The 20,902-nt window shown below is 45.1% G+C and overlaps 2 protein-coding genes across 3 annotated transcripts; both read left to right on the top strand.

Moving 5' to 3' along the window:
- Positions 1-148: 148 nt before the first annotated feature.
- On the top strand, positions 149-8,266 carry LOC112234890. The gene is given in 5 exon segments (XM_042305036.1): positions 149-519; positions 841-957; positions 1,259-1,383; positions 1,664-4,799; positions 4,802-8,266. Coding segments are annotated over 2 exon segments (4,539 nt in total). The 5' UTR covers positions 149-519; positions 841-957; positions 1,259-1,383; positions 1,664-2,066; the 3' UTR covers positions 6,608-8,266.
- A 3,129-nt stretch (positions 8,267-11,395) lies between these two features.
- dbpb (D site albumin promoter binding protein b) lies at positions 11,396-20,315 on the top strand. Of its 2 annotated transcripts, none has more exons than XM_024403211.2 (5): positions 11,396-11,953; positions 12,222-12,489; positions 14,581-15,033; positions 17,197-17,477; positions 17,595-20,315. In XM_024403211.2, exons 2-5 carry the CDS (start codon positions 12,297-12,299, stop codon positions 17,808-17,810), a joined length of 1,143 nt encoding a protein of 380 aa, XP_024258979.1. In that variant the 5' UTR covers positions 11,396-11,953; positions 12,222-12,296; the 3' UTR covers positions 17,811-20,315. The 2 variants fall into 2 exon arrangements, with proteins under 2 accessions (XP_024258979.1, XP_024258980.1); XM_024403212.2 differs by having other exon boundaries at positions 11,412-11,953; positions 17,197-17,462.
- The last annotated feature ends 587 nt before the right edge of the window (positions 20,316-20,902 follow it).

Here is a 20,902-nt window from a genome sequence, read left to right as displayed (position 1 = left end):
ATTTTTATCACATTATTTGTCATTCGGATACCTATACGGGTGACTACTTGACATAATATATCATAAAAAATCTTTACTAAATGTAAATAATGCAAAATATCAGTTAGCTATAGATAGCATACTTGCTATCCAAAACAACTACTGAACCACAGGTTATGCTACCCGGAAATATTTCACGGGCCGGAAAGGACCAATGTTAAGTGAGCACACGTCATTCCCTTTTACCCCCCCCAAAATTATAACCGACCGTCCAAAACATTTAAGCCGACAAAAACATCACCAACTCATCATTACCAATGGGGATTGATGCTGTCAAATGGCGAGGAAAAGGTTGCAGACTCAAATACTGAGTATTTAAAAGCGAAAGGGAGCCGAGCATTCACCTAGCTCAGCATCAGTGAACATGGCTATGGCTAACGAGTCGAAAACAGTACGCAGAAATGGAGAGCTAAGCGAATGATAGCTAGATGGTAGGAAGGCGTGACAGGCCGCATCCTGAACTTGTACTTGGATGTGTAGGTAAATAATCAATTTCGTATTTCATTCTGCCAAGAGGCATTCATTGGCTTTTGAATGCATATTTTTTATGCTATAGATAGCAAGCCGTGTGTGTTGTGTATTTGTATGGGTTGCATGCGATATCTGCTAGCTAAATAGCAGAATGTTATACCAAAAGCTGTCAGTTTTGCATGTAAGCGCTTCTTTGCAAAACTCCCAATGTTTGTCAAAGCAATGTGCAACCCAAAGTTAGTAGTTCCCGTAGCTAGTATTGTGCAATTATGCAATTTTTGCAGTGTCTGAATAACAGTTGCTGATTCTGAATTTCTGTCCTCCACACAGGATTGGTCATCTACAATACTAATGATCAAAAAGATGCGATTGGGAAATAAAATCCATCTCCCTCCGCTGTCGGGGAAACACATATTTTGACTCATTGACATCTGTCAAAATTCAAAGGTAAGATTTTCCATAAAGTGATCAATATTTCGCCGATGTCTTATCAACATGCAATAATAATTCATGTTTTATTTACAGTTAGGGGGTCTTAAAAAATGTGACAGTGCTCAGTTCATAAGAAACTATATGCAGTAGTAATACTCTAGTAATAAACAATGAATACATTAGAATAACAGTAGTAATAAAATAGTCATTCAGCATACTATACGTACATTTGGAAAAATATTAATTTTAGTAAGACTGACATTTGAAAAAATATATCATTACTAAGTTTTATTTTATCTAACCTTTATTTTAACAGGTGCGACATATTGAGACCTAGGTCTCTTTTTCAATTGCGCCCTGGATAATACGACATAAATATACACATTGTTAACAAAACCATGTGTAATTTGTTTTGTGGCATCGATGAATGTGATGTTCAAGGTTCGTGATTGCATTTTCATCACCTACTTTATCCCTTTTCAATAATTTAAAAAACACATTGTTTAAAATATATCTATATATATACTTGTGTGTATATATTATATACCTTTTTTTGTTGTGTGAATTTATTTTAAGCGAAATACATTTTATTTTATCCTACACACTTTGGTGTATCATAATGGTACAAATGTTGGTGTATTTACAAATGTAAGCTCTTTAATTTAACAGTTTTTATCAAACAGAAATATGAATTTTGACTAATGTAGTCTCTGTTTTTCAGTGAGGAGAAGAAAACATAATCTCTTCCCAGAGAATGAGTGAATAAACTGACGTGGATGAAGGGAAACATGATATGACATGAGATGATATGGATGAAAACACTGTAACTGAAACAGCCAACCAACAGCTGTTGACTGAACTGCTCTCTAATAAAGATTGTTCTGTGCCATAAAACACCAAGAGACCAACAACCAACAACAATTGCACACCAAAACAAGGCCTTTTCTCCCCATGAAACTGTACAAAGTGTTTAAGTCTAAATAAAATGGCACCAACCCATCAAGATAAAAAGAGAATACAGTATCCACGTTGAAAAGAACTGTGAGAACTGTTCGCATTTGAGAAAAAATACCCTTTACACTAAATAACCCCATTCCCCACACACTTGCTCCCTCTCCTGTTGGATGGAGAGTGGGGGCAGTGGACGATCGGGCGGAAGTAGCAGCAGCCGAAGTGCGCGAACAGGGGGGACCGGCAGTGTTATCGGGCGGAGTTCGGGATCGAGCCGAGGCGACTCAGGCAGTTCCAGGTCAAATAGTGGCACTGCAGGATCCCTCGGCCGAAGCTCATCCGTTGGTGGCAGTGGTGGGATCATTGTCGCTGCTCCTGGTGCTGGAGGTGTGGCTCCTGCACCCCCATGTGCCAGTGAGTGGGAGATGTTCCAATTTGGAAAATACAATTTGGACATAATAGAGATGTTAAGCGGACACCAGGCCCATCAGTTCAAAGGCCTTGGGTTAGAACGACAGCTACAGCATCAGCAGCAGGTGCAGCTTCACCAGCACCAGCTCCAGCAGCAACAACAACAGCAGGCCGAGACATCAGGAGCTCTCCTGTCTGGGCTAGGCCTTGGGTCCCTCCAAGGGGCCAGAAGCAACGCCTTTTCCGATTCTGCCTCTATTTTTGCCAAAATGAGCGCCCCTCCTCCCCCTCTACAACAACAACCTTCTTCGTCCTCACAAAGCTCAAGATCCAAGTCAAGCAAGATGAGTAGCAGCAGCTCAAGCCATGTGTCAGGCTACCCACAGTTCCTGCGTTCCTTCCACCCGACAGAGGCAGCTCTGGCACAGGAGCAACTGCATTCTGGGGTCAGCCGCTTCGAGCACTTTTCTGGGGGTAGCAGTAGTGGGGGTTCTGGGGGATTGGGAGTTGCCCCCCCTCCACCACCCCCTCTGCATCCAGGCCTCTCTGTCCCCCAAGCATCACCTGGCCCTTCATCCTCTTCCCCCTCCCCCTCCAGTTCAGTGGTAACTAACAATCCCCCCAGTAGCAGTACAGTCACCTCTCTGGGACACCAGCTGGTTGGGGCCCAGTCTGATGCACGGAGTCTTCATCAGCAGTTCAGTTGCATGCTAGCTGCTAATCAGTACTTTCTCTCTGGGGTGCCTGCTAACGCTAGCTTAGAGCAGTTTCTGGTTCAACAGGGAACCCACAACCACCTGGGGATAGGTTTAGGTCAGAGTGAGGGATCCAGCTCAGGCCTTGCTCCGCCTCCAGCTCTGCATTCCTCTCATTCGCATTCCCTCTCTACCGCTCAGCCACAGCAACAGCAGCCTCCACAGCAGCAGCAGCTGCCTCCCCATACCCTGTCCCACCCCCACTCGCACTCGCACTCCCACCCTCACCACCCCCTACACCCAGGCTCCCAGCCCTCTTCCCTGGGTGGTTTTGACTTCCAGGGCATCCCAGTGCTCTCCTCCAACCAGCTGGCCTCTCTGATGCAGCAGGAAGCAGGCCTGCCGCTCCCCCTGCCTCTTCATCTGTCCCTCTCCAAGGATGACGGCAAGGGGGACAGCAGTGGGGGCGGAAGCAGCAGCAGTAGAAGGAAGAAAGCGATGGCTGGCTACCTGCCACAGAGGAAGTCAGATGGCGGCAGTAACAGCAGCAGCAGCCACAGCAGTGGGAACCCCAATGCTAGCAGCAGTGCAGGGGGGCTGGGCCACGACCCCTCCCCAGGGCTGGTTGGGGGTGGGGGCGGAGGGGTTGGCATGTCAGGTTTGGGAGGAGATCCATCCCTCCTTGCCTCTTCATCATCCTCATCTTCATCATCAGTTGTCTCATCCTCCTCTTCCTCTGGCCCCTCCTCCACTGCAGCATCAGTCCTGGTTACTAATGGTTCTCACCTATCCAAACCTGATAACATGGGCTCCATGCCATCTGCATCTACACAGGCTGACACTGAGCCCCTCTATAACTGTGGTGAGTGTGGAAAAACCTTCACTCACCTCTCCAGCCTTCGCAGGCACCTGCGTATGCATGAGTCTACGGCAGCAGGTACTAGCAATAATGCCAGCATTAACCCAAACCCGACTCATATCCAACCACTAACTGACCCCAGTCTCCCACACTCCACCCAGGAACACTCCACCCAGGATCTGAACTCTCAGTCTAACTCGCTGTCCTCCCAACATTCGTCCAACTCAGTCCAGGCCTCATCTTCCTGCCCCAGCCCTGACAAGACCTTCAATTGCTCAGATTGTGGCAAACATTTCAAGAAAAAGGGGCACCTCCTCCAGCATGGCGTCATCCACTCAGAGGCTCGCCCGTATGGCTGCAGCATCTGCTCCCGGGCTTTCAACCGCCGTGAGTCGCTGACGCGACACGAGAAGATTCACCAGGACAAGCCCTTCCGCTGTCCAGCCTGCGGTCGATGCTTCCGTGAGAGTACCTCTCTACTCAACCATGCTGCCTCTGGCACATGCGGCAAGCCAGGTAGGGCATCAAAACCACAGGGCAGCAGCAAGGAAGGAGCTGTAGGGGAGGGCAGAATGGGAGGAGGGGGCGGAGGAGAAGGTGGAGGAGGTGGGGATTACCAGGGTAGTAGAGGGGTGATTTATGGGAAAACTGAGGAAGATGAAGAGGGTGTGATCATGGGAGGTGAGGGAGGTCAGAAGTCAAGGCTAGGGTGTGATGGTGGTCTGTTTCAGTCAGAGAGGGGAGGGAATGCTAACAACAGGGACAGGCCAGATGGTAAATACCCCACTGATTACTCTCGGAATCGTTACACAGGCTACCATGACGACCACCGTTCTCAAGGTAACCCGTCTCCATGTTACTCTGGAGCCTCCCCCTGTGGCAGTGGGATGGTGGGCCCGGCGCTGAGGAAGGCACCATTGGCCCCGACGCTGCACCCCCACCCCCTCAGAGTCAAACCCAACATCACCACCAGCAGCACCTCCCCCTGTCCTCTCTCCTGGATGACTCTGAAGACGACGTCACCAGCTCTGTCAACAACGCCATCTCAGCCATCGCCGCCGCAGCTGCCGCCAACTGTGATATGAACAGTGGGAACAGAGGCGACGATAGGAGGGATATCATCGGAGGGCTGTTGGGGGGGCTGGACTTAGGCCCCTTGGGGTCCCCTTCATCAACATCTGGGATGGATAAGACCTATAGAGGAGCAGCGAACCAGGATGGTATGAGTGGTAATATGAACCACAACCAACAGCAGGGGAATGATCCACAGAACCCTGCTGCCAAACCAAAACGTCCCCGGAAACCCAGAAAGCCCAAAGACCCCAACGCTCCCCCTAAACGCAGGCAGTACACCCCCAGAGCTCCCAGGGAGTCGAGCAACATCCCGCGGCCATATCTGTGCAGTGTTTGCGGCAGGGGGTTTGCACGCCGCGAGACCCTGCGTAGGCACGACCGTGTCCATACTGGGGAGAAGCCCCACCGCTGCAGTACATGTGGGAAGCACTTCAGAGAGGCCTTCCACCTCACCAAGCACCACACCGTTCACTCTGGGGAGAAGAACTACAAGTGCAGCCTGTGTGGGAAAGAGTTTGGCTACTCCCAGAGCCTCAAGAGGCACGGGAAACTCCATCAGAAAGGGGAGCTGGAAGAGGTCCCCACAACACCAGGAGGGGAGAACCTCAACAACTTCAACACAAACCCATCATGTGGGATGGGCCAAGACAGGGAACAGAACCAAGGAAACAGCTCCTCCTCCTATTATTCATACCCCCAAGATGTCAAGCCTCAAGGCTCCAACAGCCAGCCCCCGCCCAGGCTCTACACCTGTGCCATATGCTGGAAGTCTTTCCGTCATCACTTCCACCTGACGGCTCATCACCAGACGGTCCATGAGAACGGAGGTGAGAAGCTGTTCAGCTGCGAGGTGTGTGGGAAGGCCTTTGCCTACTCCAACAGCCTCACTCGACACAGGCTGTCACAGCACGGCCTGGCCCGCACCGGCCCTGACAACGCACAAGGGGACGGCAGTGGGTCAGGGGTAAACAGTGCAGCTGGTGGTGGAGTGAGTGGGACTGCGTCAGAGAGCGAGGCAGCCACCAACGCCCTCCTTCAGATGGCACCTTCCACTGAGGGCCACGGGGGGCAGCAGAGTCACAGTGTTGTCACCCACAGTCATCAACAACAGCCACCTCAGCCCCCAGCTGGCTACTCCCCCCTTTTCTATGATGCTGGTACGGCCCACTCCTCAGCCTCCAGCATCCCTCCCTACTCTCAGCCCCTGCCACCCAACTCCACAATCATGCCCCCTCAGCACCAGCATTCCCCAGCAAGGGTGAAAGGGGAGCACATTTACCCAGCTGGGTCCAGTAGTCACACCCTTCACACTACAGCTCCATTTCAGCCCCTCACAGAGCTGCCATCTGACCACCATCACCACCACCACCACCACCACCATTCTTCACATCACCACCACCGTTCAGAGCCACAGTCCCAGCAACCACACCACAGGAACATCCAATCACACGATGACATGAGGAGACACAAGAAGAAGAGAAAGTCCGACAGGAGGGAGGGAAGGGGGGACATGTGGGGGGAGTCCTCAGGCTTCGTCAGAGACGAGGAGAGGAAAGACCAGAGGAAGAGGAGGTCTGTTTTGCAAAAACAGCTGAGGAAGAAAAAGCTTCTGTTGAAGATTAGACGAGGGGGGCGGGAGGGGGAGGATATGAGCTGGTTACAACAAGAGGGATGAAGATACAAATCCTGTCATCTCTCAAAGTCCCAGTGAAACGTTTTTCCTGCTCCATCTGTCCCCACGCCATGTTCGCCCGCCAGGCCGGCCTGCTAGCCCACAGGGCAGCTAAACACACTCAGAGAGTCCTGTCCCCCCAGGAGCGTCTGTGCTGCGGTGTGTGTGGGAAGCAGTCTCACAGGCTCCTGGAAGCCTTCATCCACCGGGCGACTCATCGCGCCCGAGGGTCCTTCTCCTGCAGACGCTGCTCTGCTCGCTTCTGGAACGCCCCCCTCCTCCGCAGGCACAAGGTGACCTGCCGACATCGGGCCAAGGGACTTCCACGAGGTGGTGCTATCCGCCTGAAGTTGTCCAAGAGGGCGGGGGAGAGGAAGAGCAGAGAGGAGCAGGGGGAGATGTCGCACTCCCTGCTTACAGAGTACAGATACTGAGCTTGCTGAATTCTAAGGTAGTCGTGTTTAGATTTTCATTGATAGGAAAGGGAGAGGTTATCAGTTATGGACTATACATAGAAGAAGATGGACTTTAAAAAACAAAAGCCTTTGGGAGGGGGGGTGTTTTAAATTGGTCTGGTGTCTGTCTGGACCTCATCAACTCAACTCACTGACTGTTAGAACGAGTGTTTTAACAACATGAACTACTGTAGATCAACCAACGATCACCCGGAATTCTTCCATCCAAACTGTATGGGAGGATGTTGAAAGACATGACTGTTTTCATATGATCATTAACCCTTAAGTGCATTGACACTATGCTTGGCTGACACTGTGCAGTTATTAGACATGTTTAGGTGATTTGACCTGCTAATTTAACTCTACCCCCTCAGCCTTACTAGCATCCCTTCTATACCCCTAGCTGTATGATAACTCTGTCTCTGCTGTGTACTATGTCTTGTTGATGTTCACCTAGAGCCCCTTTGGGGATTTTTTATGTAAAAAGTGCATTTAGTAGGAGTAGGGAGAGGGTGGGACACAGACTTCTGGTTGGTAGAGAGGCAGTCTGTTTGTCGGTGCATGTGTGTTTTTTGGTCAGTTTGTTGCGGAGGTTGTGAACTCACTATGTGATGATTAATTCAGTACATCCAAAAAGGACGTGTTTTAAGCGTAAGTTAACAAAGTCCTGAAAAATGTCCCCAGTGATTTAATCACGTCTTTAAAAATACATTTGAGAATCTTAATAGATTGAAGTGAATACCACTTCCAGACAAAAAAGTGTATCTTACAAAAAGCCTTGCTAATCATGACTTTATTTAATTTTCATGCCTGTGGAAACAATTGTAGCTTTTATACCAAGATATTGAGATCAAGACAGGATGAACAAAGCTCACTGTAACGTATATTGTGTTAATATCTTATCACTGCTGTGTTTCTGTTTTCACAAAGTACTTTATTTAGCTTTTACTGTTCCTTCATAGTAGCAAAACCAGTTATGATTACATGTATTAATGTGTGTTTAACTCCATCTGTCTACCTGCCAAACCTGGATTCTGTCCTCTTCTCTTATTTTTTGCTGAGTTGCAATCATGTTCATAACCCTGTCAGGCCTTGTTTTATCTTCTAAAGAAAAAGAATAGTTCTAAGTACATTTCTATCACTTTATTTACTTAAAACAAAGATAGTTGTTGATTATACTTCAGCATTGAATAAAACATAAGTGTTCTCTGCTGTGCTTTTTCTCCATGTATCATGTAAGGCTAATGATGATGAACGGCATAGTTACTGATAACTAATCATGTGGGTATTGACTCTATAATGAGAACAATGTTACAAATACCAACATCAGTATAATAGTTTTGTCCCAGATATAGTTAAATAGATGTGTGGGCCTGATGGATTTCAGGATGTCATCATGGATATACAAATACATTTCAACTTAGCACAACTATGGTTATTCAACACCACTATGGTTATCCAGCACCACTATGGTTATCCAGCACAACTATGGTTATCCAGCACCACTATGGTTATCCAGCACCACTATGGTTATCCAGCACAACTATGGTTATTCAACACCACTATGGTTATCCAGCACCACTATGGTTATCCAGCACCACTATGGTTATCCAGCACCACTATGGTTATCCAGCACCACTATGGTTATCCAACACAACTATGGTTATCCAGCACAACTATGGTTATCCAGCACAACTATGGTTATCCAGCACAACTATAGTTATCCAACACAACTATGGTTATCCAACACAACTATGGTTATCCAGCACAACTATAGTTATCCAACACCACTATGGTTATCCAACACAACTATGGTTATCCAACACAACTATGGTTATCCAGCACAACTATAGTTATCCAACACCACTATGGTTATCCAATACAACTATGGTTATCCAACACAACTATGGTCATCCAGCACAACTATGGTTATCCAGCACAACTATGGTTATCCAACACCACTATGGTTATCCAGCACCACTATGGTTATTCAGCACCACTATGGTTATCCAACACCACTATGGTTATCCAGCACCACTATGGTTATCCAGCACCACTATGGTTATCCAACACCACTATTGTTATCCAGCACCACTATGGTTATCCAGCACCACTATGGTTATCCAACACCACTATGGTTATCCAGCACCACTATGGTTATCCAGCACCACTATGGTTATCCAGCACCACTATGGTTATCCAACACCACTATGGTTATCCAGCACCACTATGGTTATCCAGCACCACTATGGTTATCCAACTTATTGGCAGGTCAATCCAATTAATGTTGCATATTTGACCAGAAATGCTTTTTTTTGTTGCTTTGCTTTCCATGACCCCAATTTGAAATGGCCACAACTCACAACCACCCAAAATAAATAAATAATGGACATCTACAGCCTACAGTATTATGTTAAATCCACTAGATGGCATTAGGCAACTCATTTCTGCTCACTGTACTCTGGCCCCTGTGTTTTAGAGTGTGGCAGTCACATGTATTTTACACCAATAGGGGGTGGATTCAAGAGTCGGAAACGTGCAGTGTCCATGTCTGAGCTGTGTGTGTCAGTAAGTGTGCACGTCTGAGCCGTGTGTGCATGTGAGTGACCGAGTGTGTACAAATGTGTGTGTGTGTTTGCAGACTCATGCTTGCATGCGAGTGTGAGATACATCTATTTGTGTAGACACAGATAGAACATCAACATAAATGCATACATACATAGTCTACATACAGAATGGCAAGGCAGTTATGGCTGTCCTACTGACCTAGTTCTGTTAGTTTGTGTGGATATAGGCTATTGTAATGTAGACTACAGTATTAGAGTTCACCTTAATGAAATATGACAGCTGTGGTCTGATGTTCTGGTTTGACTTAAGTATTTTTTAGGTGGCAGCAGCACTGTCACACTAACTGCTATAGAGGGATATGCACATTTCGCTTCATTATGCTTATTCCCTCTGTTTCAACACCAAATACTACTAAACATCAATAATTCATGTCTAAATACAAAAAGAAACCTAGATACCATGGTCTGTTCGTGTGTTAGTGCATTTCCCACATGTCATGTAGGACTACAGCCGAAGAAGCATATTATAGCCTACCTATCAAATCAGAGTCACCTTTGTTCGCTAAGTACATTTAATCTGGTGAGATGGTGCTGCCACAATAACAAGAGCCTACTATAGTTTAAAGCAAAATTGCTTATGATTTCAAATAGAAAACCATTTTTAGACCATGTGAATGTAATTTAAGGTCATTGTCAGTCTTTTCTATATTCTAACTACCTCTTCTGTAGGTCTGTTTTATGCTCTCTCAAACCTTCTCAAATTGTTCTAACAGATTAATTATCATGAATAGGTCAGGCATAAAGGCATGCAAGGTTCGTTTTGCAGTAAACACACATGTATGATAGTTTATCATCAATCAGTGTATCATTTGTTTCCCCATTAATTATACTCATGCTGTTGGCATATGCCTATTTGTAGAGAAAACAAGTGACTGGGTCACACAGTAATATCCTCAGAAGGATGTATATTGTTCCTGGGATCTGTCTAAATATTGTTTTTCCAATGTCCGACTAGCAGTCAAAAAAAAAGGAAACAATTTCCTGTGGCTCTTTGACTGTGGGTTAAAATACAGTACTGCAGACACCTCGCGCTGTTCTGCTTTGAATCGGTCTCACGCGGCCGTAGCATGGGGGGAATCCGTAGGGCGGGGCGGGTGGCCTAGTTCTTTCCAATAAGCGCTCACTAGGGGAGGATACATTATTTTCTCCAACCAATCGAAACTAGAGCAACATATAAGGGTTGCACCTCCTCGTGACTGGGCCATGTGCGCTATTACAGCTATTCTGCTTTTAGGGAGCAACGTGCTGCTGTGTTCCTTTCGCCTGAAAACCCGGCAGCCACTCACGTTTTCTCTGGATTACAAGCGGACTGGGAAAACTGTAGTCTACACTCAGTTGCTTGCTCATAGAATGGTGCAGGGCCCATTGCCATTATAATGAAATAATCACATTGGCATTCTATTTGGGCAATAATCTGTATGCCTAGATTAACGTTCTATAGAGGATATGTCTCAAGGTCCCCTCAATTGCTAGTGTCATTTAAAGATGTTCATTCAAAGTCATGATGATAACGGTGGCGGGTGATTGCTAATTGTCCATTTGTTGTCCGTCTGTCCATGAGCATACAAACAACAAGTGCTTGGCGTGCCCCCTCGAGGTGTGGCACGAGGGGGGTTGTGTGTTTGTCATGCATATTGAACAAATAAGCCAATCATGCCTTCTCTCGCGCCTTGCCCTATGAGTTGTGACGTCACGTGAACTGCCCGTGTTCGTTCCAGCTGAGAGGACAGCCGTCGCGCAGCCCAAATCCAAGCCCGTGCTTCAGTACGTTGGCTACACAAAGTACGCGGGGGAAAAGAAGACCCCCCCCTCCCGAAAGAACGATAGAGCGACAGGAAAGCTTCAAGAAAAAAGTAATACAGCTTGTCACCCGACAAATAGTGCGCGTACTCAGAGCCTTCTCCGCTTTTCGCTCTTCATTATTTGTTCATTTGGCATTGTGGAGTAGGACATTATTTTTCCTTGCTTCGAGTTTCATTTTGATCATATTTGAATCGTCATTTTTTGGGGTGTTGATCAACTCAGGATATTTTTCGACAACAATTTATTGACTCCAACTCGGATTTTATTTTGTCCACCTTTGAATTGACCATGGGCACCAGTCATTAGTTTGACGTTTACAACTGGTCTCTATTGGAGAATAACATCTTGATCTGCACCGGGGATTTAAAATAATATAGTGTTGCACCATATCTACTGGAATACTGTCTATTATAATGATACAACAGTGGATATAAGAACACTTCATAGCCTAAATAGAGGGAAAGGTAAGAACATGTTTATTGACATTCTAAACAAATCAAAGGGACACGTTTTGCAACCATTGCTTGTTATTATTGGGCTACACTGGCATACTGAGCCTGGGAGTCAAACTTTAATGTTCTCATATCTTGTCGAGATATGCACTCACATATGCGATTTATATTATTTCAACAAGTTTGTAATGTCATTTTAAATAGACTATTCATTGCATCTGGTTTGTACCCAATTCTAACTATGATAAATGTTAATTCAATATTCTCGTTAATTGGATAGCGGTGATCAATCTGCCAGTCCTTTCGACTCCGCCTGCGCCCCAGGATCCTAATCAACAACCAGGTCCGGCCAACTATGTCCAGGCAGCTCACCCAGCTCCTGACCCCGGACCTCCCAGCCGGCGCTAGCCCACAGTTCGGGAATTGCAACCAGTCTGGTGGCTCCATCAGCGGTGGACACCTCAACTCCATGGCTAGTTTGAAATCCCTCCTGCAGCATCCGATGAAGGGAGACCGTGCAATTCTCAAAGACTGCTGCGACGTTAAAGGTGAGAACTTTGATTAACATTGTTATCATGCTGTTACCACTGAAGGTTCTACAGTGCAACAATGTTGCTCTTTGCTGCACTTACAACAGACACTGCATGCCAATGTTGTTTTTCTGTTATTTAAAAATAAAGGAGAGCCGCACACTCTACGAGCTCAGATGCAAAAAAAATATTTTACCAACGTTTCGACAGCCAAGCTGTCTTCATCAGGGTACAATCCTATTTCTGTTATTTAGCATATTTTGTAACTGACATTCAATGAAATCATATCTACCAGTCTCTATTGTTTGCCTGACTCAATTGAGTACAGTACAGTGAAGACAGCTGTGCTCACCAGCATAACTTAATATATGGCCCTGCCATTGTCACACGCACATGACATGACACATGCACCACAGTCAGACATGTTGTTTAGAAACAAAACTGATAAGGTATACATACTGGTGTGGTTCTTCAGTACAGAACTCAGCTCTGAATGATGATTCATGATTGACATTCTGCAACCAACACACACCAATAGGATATACATGGTGGTGGCAGTTGTCCTTTAGAACTGATTCATGGTCAGTTTGTATTTTCACTTCTGACAGTACAGGTCAGGACCAGAATAGGGAAACTTTGTCTCAGAACAGAACTTACACTCTTAGAAAAAAAGGTGCTATCTAGACCCTAAAAGGGTACTTCGGCTGTCCCCATAGGAGAACCCTTTGAATAACTATTTTTGGTTCCAGGTAGAACCCTTTTGGGTTCAATGTAGAGGGTTCTGCATGGAACCCAAAAGGGTTCTACTTGCAACCAAAACGGGTTCTCTTATGGGGACAGCCAAATAACCCTTTTGGAACCCTTGTTTCTAAGAGTGTAGGATCAAATGCTCTTTGGAAAATGTTAATATAATCCAACCACTCCTATAGTATAGAGCAGTAAACCAGAAAGGAAATTATGGGATAGTAATCATGTTCAAATCATCTAAAAGTGACTTTGTTGAGCTTCACAGTCAACTTGAGATACTTTTGGATGATTTGGACATGCTAATATCGGTCCCATTACTTGAATAGGATTTGTGCCACAAATGCTAAAACGTTAGCATGTGGAAACAGTGCCAGGGAAACTACTGTCATACCTTATCCATAGACAGTTTATAGGGTAAGGAAACCAATATGCCATTACGTTATTACATGGTCATTAAGCATAACAAACACTTTTATCCAAACACAAAGGTCACTCACTGTCCAATTATGACCCCCAAATGTCCAATAGAATGATGGTGCCATCCCATGTTGCACTCTGCTGTGAGCTGAGCATGATGTTCTCATATGGATTATAATCTCCGCCCTCCAACCCCCTGGCATAGTTTTAGATTAGCATGCAGATTAAGACGACATCTTTTGGTATAATATCTGACATGCTTAAACAGTACCTGCGAGGCCTGTGGTATGGATGCCTATATTACCAAATTCATTTGTCTCACCAAATATAGACATAGACATGGAGACATGTAGTAAAAATCATATTGCTTTTCATCCAGCATTCTGATTTGGATTCTTGTGCAGTTTCTTGTATGACCATCTGTTACGGTCTGACTGAAGCATTCAGTGGTGTTTGTGCACATAGCAGTGCAGCTGATGCATCCAATGGTCACACCATTCCACAGATATCATCTATCTCTCAGTATCTGTAGAGTTGACACATCTATAGGATCATTGTGCCTCTGGGCCTCAACAGCTATGAGGCTTGGGCCATAGCACCCTCTTGTCTCATTGAATTAAATTAAATAGGTTTACAAGAACGCCTACAGCTTTGGACATAAGATAATTTTATCCTGTCATATGACCCTAATAAATTCCCCCCCAAAACTAAAAAGCAAAGAGTGTATATGGAAGAAACCTTGTGAGGAACCAGACTTTAGGGAGTGTATCTAGTGGGATACCATAACACTTTTTATTTTTTATTTTTTTTATAATCCCAAAATCACCTCTGACAGCACCAAGGGTCAAACATTTGATGCGACAACTACAACTCTTGAGAGTTCCAACCCCTGTCCATCGTTTACTAACCAATAACCTCCATTTTGTCTCTCTCCCACCATCCCAGACAAAGACAGAACCATCACAGACATGGATGAGGACTCCTTGGGTGGCGGGAACGGCGGCTGCAACATGCGTAGTGGCAGCAGCGGGGTGAGCAGCAGCAACAGTAACGTCAGCGGAGGAGGAGCTGGAGGATTTAACCAGTCTGCGTTCCTGGGACCCCTCCTGTGGGAGAGGACCCTGCCAGTGGAAGGAGGCCTCTTCCAGCTGCAGTACATGGACCTGGAGGAATTCCTCACAGAGAACGGCATGGGCGGAGTCCACGGCCAGAACAGTTCCAGTACAGCCCAGATCCCATCCCAGAGTTCCCAGTCGGCGGTGCCCAATCAGAGTTCCCAGTGCCCGCCCTCATCGCCCCCACCCTGCTCTTCAGCCTCCTCCTCGTCATCCTCATCTTCTCCGTCGCTCATCGGCCTGGAGGTGGCCCAGTCCAACATGCAGGGAGGACTTGACTATGGTGAGTAACCCGAACCGGGTGTCGGAGGAGGGGAGGGCAACATACAGAGATTTCTATGATGATTTTATCCCATGGATACAATACGGAACAGTGTACATCTGTTTATTGTACACATCTTCAGTAGGAACATGGGGAGAGGGGTGGAGATTGAGATGGTTTATGGTGATTCTATGGAAAGGGATTGTAGGGGTGGTGGGTGGTTGGTGAATGTATCGTAGCTCACATGGTATCGACAATGTATTCAGTGGTCCAGTTTGGCCAAATGAAGCAAGGATTATGGTGCCATGTTGTTTTGGCCTTGTGAAGTGGCAACTAGATGAAGGACTAAAATGGAGGATCAGTGACATGGCAGTTACCATGGTGACCCTGTATCAATACAGGGTGGTTATGTCCGTAGAGAGAAGGCTGTAGTAAAGTCTGCACAAAGTCTTCATGTGATTCAGCTCTTTAAGTTGTCCTCAGTACTCATATTGAACTCCTCTCCTATGGTGACCAAGCATCATTTTCTGTGAAGCCAAATGGAATCCCTTAACGCTGAGTTAACTTGACAGAGAGGGAACAACAAGGAGGGGTTGAGAAAGCAACGACAGGAATTTCCTGTAGGCTACAAACTACCCTTCACACTGAGCTAGGTTTAACATTTAGGCTGCCTGAGAGAAAGAGACAGAGTAGACATTTAACAAATGCATCTCACAGCGCTGACAAAGGGGTTTGGTTTGGTTAGTTTATGTTCAATTCAGGTCCAACCAGCCATTTACTGAACACTACGGTCTTACTGTACATAGGGAGATCGAGACAGAGATAAGGAGAGGAAGTAGGTGTGTGTAGTGAATGCTTGTGATCGCGTGTCTTTAAATCTCTCCTCACCTCACACGCTACAGCAATGTGCACGTGCAGCGTCCCTTCACGTGCAGAGGCTGTGAGCACTGGAGCAGGAGAACGAGAGGCAGGGCCAAGCGGAGGACTGGGAGGAGCGGAGCGGCACGAGGGTGGGAGGGAGAGGGAGGGAGGGGGGAGGAAGAGGTTCCCATTGCCTGCTGATACTGAAGTTCAAATGGAATGTTTGAATGCAGAAGAGAGAGATTTACAGAGATAGTAATGATTAAGATGTGATGCTGTACAGTAGATGGGGAATGTCAGTAGCCATTGTGTTTAACCCTTCATAAACGGGTTGTTTTTTAGCTGCATTTCAGTCCAATGTCACATGTCACAATAATACACTTTAGACAGTTTAGACATGAGTTAAATACGACACTTTCACATTTACAAGACAAATCGGATATTATTGTAAAAGAAGAATTGATGAAGCCAAAATTGATATTGCGGGTTGGATGATGTGTTTGCTACATAGTCGTTACAGTGTAACACAAATTATGAGGCAAGACAGGAGAACGTATTTGTAATGATCTGATTTGAGTTTTCATTTAGACACCTGACAATTGACTTAACTCGAGGTGGGTGTAGTGTAGGCTGTGTTCTGATTGTGTTCTCGTAAAGGAGGAATAGGAAGAGGAAAAGGCTGTTTGGGGTCTTTATGATAGGAATGTCAAGGTGTTATGTGCATTAGGCCCTAAAGGGGGTGAGTGAGCTTTAAAGAACTGATTTCAAGGGGTGGGGTGACAGTTGTATAACAGTTAGAAACATTTCAAGAAAACTGTCAAAACCAGCCTTATAGGAGTCTGGGCATGTTGATAATAATATTAAACCAGGATTGAAATATATACTCTGACTAAAAGGGTGATATTGAATGTTTATACACAAGAAAACTTGAGAATAGTGCTCTTGCATATGTAAAGTTCCCATTTGAGTTCAATTTCTCCATGATAATTGACTCATATTGAAGTGAAACTCATGCTCACGATACTTGGAAAGACTTGGTCTGTAGAATTCACACTTGAATGCAGGGAGAAAAACGTTCCTGTTTATTAGTTTCTCAGAGCAGAAAGTAGCTCCCTTCCACCACCTGGTGGACATGGTCTGTAACTGCAGCCTATCAGCTCTACAGCTCTTTTACTTTACAGATTTTGACTTGTAGATAAATGCTGTGTGTTATTGCTCTCTGATGGACCTGAGAGGTCAGTGAGTCATAATGTATCTACATGGAATCTCTTGGTTCATATAAAGGTTTAATAATAAAATAACAACCGATTCTCTCTCTTTCAGGAGGCAGTCAATCGAGCATGAACGACGACTGCGGCTCGCCTGGTTCCTCTGTCTCCTCTTCGTCCTGCACTCCTCTCATGACACCCACATCCAACGGTCCAGACGTGATGGGTGGCTTTGAACCCGACGCGGCCGATGTGGCTCTGTCCAGTGTGCCCGGCCAGGACGCCTTCGACCCCCGCAGACACCGCTTCAGCGAGGACGAACTCAAACCACAGCCCATGATCAAGAAGGCCCGCAAGATGCTGGTGCCAGCAGACCTCAAGGTTGGTAGTCAGAGAGTAGGTAGAAGTATTAAGAGTTGGTAGAAGTTGTCCCTAACCTCTGGTCCAGAGTCAGATCATTTTCTACAAGGTAATGTCAGTAGGTCTGTATCTAACGGTGTCTCCCTCTTTCAGGATGATAAGTACTGGTCCCGGCGGTGTAAGAACAACGAGGCGGCCAAGCGTTCTCGTGATGCGCGGCGCTTGAAGGAAAACCAGATCTCGGTCCGCGCTGCCTTCCTGGAGAGAGAGAACCAGGCACTCAGACAGGAAGTGGCTGACATGAGGAAGGAGCTCGGTCGCTGCCGCAACATTCTCAACAAATATGAGAATCGCCATGGAGACCAGTGAAGAAGAGGAGGAAAAAGAGAAGAAACTGATGGGTGGAATGGGGTGACATGATGATGATAACGATGATGATGATGATGATGAATGTATGAGATGATGAGAAGGGTGATATAAAGAAGCTCAGGTGTCACATTTTGATGATGTCAGAGTGGGCAGGGTTAAAGGTTAGGGACAGAGAGATTACATAATCCGGAGGACTGTTGCCCCTTTAGACGAAAGAAGAGAAGAGGATTTTGATATCGGAGAATTGTATATTTTTATATTAAGACTAGAGGGGGAGCAAATTTTGGAAATCATTTTTGTATATTTTCTATATGAATGGGAAAGATGTAAGATATAGAGAGATGGAGGGCTATGACAAAATATCTTTTTAAAGTAAATTGATAAAGGAGATGCTATTTTAGAGGTGTTAGGGATTTTTAGACAGGATTCAGAGTCAGGGACTAGGAGGCAAGGTGGCCATTTTAAACTGTAAAATAGAGAGCAAAATGATTTTAAAATTGTACAGTTCAACATTTCTTTGTGGATTTTACTCAAGCACTTAATTTGTTTCCTTTGTTGTGTTTCTAACTGATGGGGTTTGGGCTGAAATGGTAGGAAAGTGAAAGAGAGAGAGAGAGAGAGAGAGAAATGGGAGAAACACTATTAACCCAGCACAATCTTCAGCACTTGTCCAGTGTTTGTAAATAACAAGTCCTTCATATTGTTACAACTTTTGCAACCTTTTAACAGTTTGGACTGTTTAGTAGTTGTCTAGATGTCTGGGCTTTGGTGCAACAGCTCTTACATTTGATTATAGCTGCACTATCTCCTCTGTCATATAGAGAATTGTATTATGTGACCCCAAGACTAGCAGGGCATTCAATCACACTACAGCTAATGGATGGGGCGACTGTTAGTTTTTATTATGTATACTATGAACTCATATTGCTAAGCCCTTGGCCATTTCTCTCTCTCGCTCTCTTTCTGTCACTTTTTGTCCTTTTTAGATTGCTGTCAGTTCTAACTGATATAGAATATCTTGCCCAAGCTGGGTTGGTAGGATTTTTTAGTTGTTCTGGTTACAGTGGACCGTTTTGATCTTCTCTCTGCATTGTGATGTTTTCTTCCTTCCTATGTTTTTTTTTATATCGAATTGATCCAATCCCAACACGGTTAATGTCGCTTACAACCAATCACGAAAAGGCTACTTTTACCTTTAACCAATCCTAACAACCGGTCTCTGTGGTTCTAGATTGTATACATAATACCACAATGTCTTCACACCCTCCTAAATAGTCCACCAACTACCCAGGAAAAAGCACACTTGTGTTATTGTACTATATTAATGATTTTAGATAGCATTCTTATTATTGGTAGAAGATAAATATTGTCTATATTGAATATACCAGTTTGTGTATTTTACATAGGTATATGCTAAGTGTGAATGTTGCAGAGATGAGATGCGTGTATGACTGCGTATATGCAAATGTATTCCAGGAGATGGGGTTTGTGGTAGGGTGTCATATCAAATGTGACCCTATTCTCCCATATACCTAGGGAATAGGTTATCATTTGAGATTATGCTATTATTACTCTCCCCATCGATCGGAATGGTGTTAAATTCTCAGATTTCTGGGACTAATAAAAAAGCCAAAATTTAAAATGTTGATTTATTAAGGTTGTTGATACTTTCTGTCAGTTTTCCGGCATTTCTGTGTTGTTGAGCATCGTCTTAGTATCCACATAGTGTCGTGTTTCACTACCGACTCACTAAACCCAGGGGAGAGAAAGGGCCCAGTCAACCCAGTGATAGTGCTTCTTTTCCTCAACGACCATGTTATAAATAACTACCATTACTATGATTATGATGATTGTTACCCCCCTTTATTGTTGCTGTTATATATAATTGAATGATTTTATTTCTTTGGATGAACATGATTTGTTTCGTATTGAAGCATCTTTGAACTCAAGCTATCCTCACAGAGAGACTATTCAGAAATGCATCCCGGTTTTTATGTCACTTCCTGCCCTGCACCATATACATCCTGTTTTGGTCCCTTGAGGGACGCTGGTTTGTTCATAACCCCTACGGACAGTTTCTATCCGGACTTCTCTGAAACACAGTTCCCAGAGGAAGACGGCCATCTTGGTTTCTCTGTTGATCATGGATTCCACAATCTCGCTGGCTCATTTCATACCTGGAGAAGGACAGCGGTAGAATCCCATGTACTTCTGACTGTACACGTCTGTTCAGTTCTCTAGTTGTGTATGGACTATGCACGCTAGCCACAGTTTTCCTCTTGGTTTTCAGCAGCCTATTTTCACCTCAGTGACTGTATGTATGCTCTCCCAACTGGATGTTGTTCCTGATCTCCCTGACGTGGATGATGATAACTCTTATAGTGACTTTTATTGAACTACAACTACCCATCTGCACCGGTGATGTCCACTGTTCCAGCCCACTCAGTGCTGGCAATGGGGATGTCGTCGAACTTTCCCGAAAACACAAATAAAAGATTGTTCTTACTTACTGCTTCTCTGTTTTCTTTATATTTACTCACGTTTTACATTGACATTTTTGTTATTTAGCAGACACTCTTATTCATCTTAAGATACACTATATATACGTGGACATCCATTCAAATTGGTGGATTTGGGTATTTCAGCCACACCCGTTGCAGACAGGTGTATAAAATCGAGCACAAAGCCATGCAATCTCCATAGACAAACATTGACAGTAGAATGGCCGTACTGAGGAGCTCAGTGTCTTTCAACGTGGCACCGTCATAGGATGCCACCTTTCCAATAAGTCAGTTCATCAAATCGAATCTGGGTTTGGCGGATACCAGGAAAATGCTACCTGCCCCAATACATCGTGCCAATTGTAAAGTTTGGTGGAGGAAAAATGGTCTGGGCTGTTTTTATGGTTTGGGCTAGGCCCCTTAGTTCCAGTGAAAGGAAATCTTAACGCTACAGCATATAATGACATTCTAGACTTCCAACTTTGTGGCAACAGTTTGGGGAAGGCCCTTTCCTGTTTCAGCATGACACTGCCCCTGTGCACAATTTTTGTATTTATTTATTTAACCTTTATTTAACTAGGCAAGTCAGTT

This window comes from Oncorhynchus tshawytscha, linkage group LG23 (assembly GCF_018296145.1).
Source record: "Oncorhynchus tshawytscha isolate Ot180627B linkage group LG23, Otsh_v2.0, whole genome shotgun sequence".
In the NCBI taxonomy this organism is placed as follows: Eukaryota; Metazoa; Chordata; class Actinopteri; order Salmoniformes; family Salmonidae; genus Oncorhynchus; species Oncorhynchus tshawytscha.
Note: the sequence above shows the minus strand (reverse complement) of the source record. Positions and strands in the feature narration are given on the sequence as shown.

Coding starts and splice junctions, on each gene's coding strand:
- dbpb (XM_024403211.2), top strand. CDS start 12,297: ATGTCCAGGCAGCTCACCCAGCTCCTGACCCCGGACCTCCCAGCCGGC. Junction 12,490..14,580: donor AGACTGCTGCGACGTTAAAG/GTGAGAACTTTG, acceptor CCACCATCCCAG/ACAAAGACAGAACCATCACA. Junction 17,478..17,594: donor TCAAGGTTGGTAGTCAGAGA/GTAGGTAGAAGT, acceptor TCCCTCTTTCAG/GATGATAAGTACTGGTCCCG.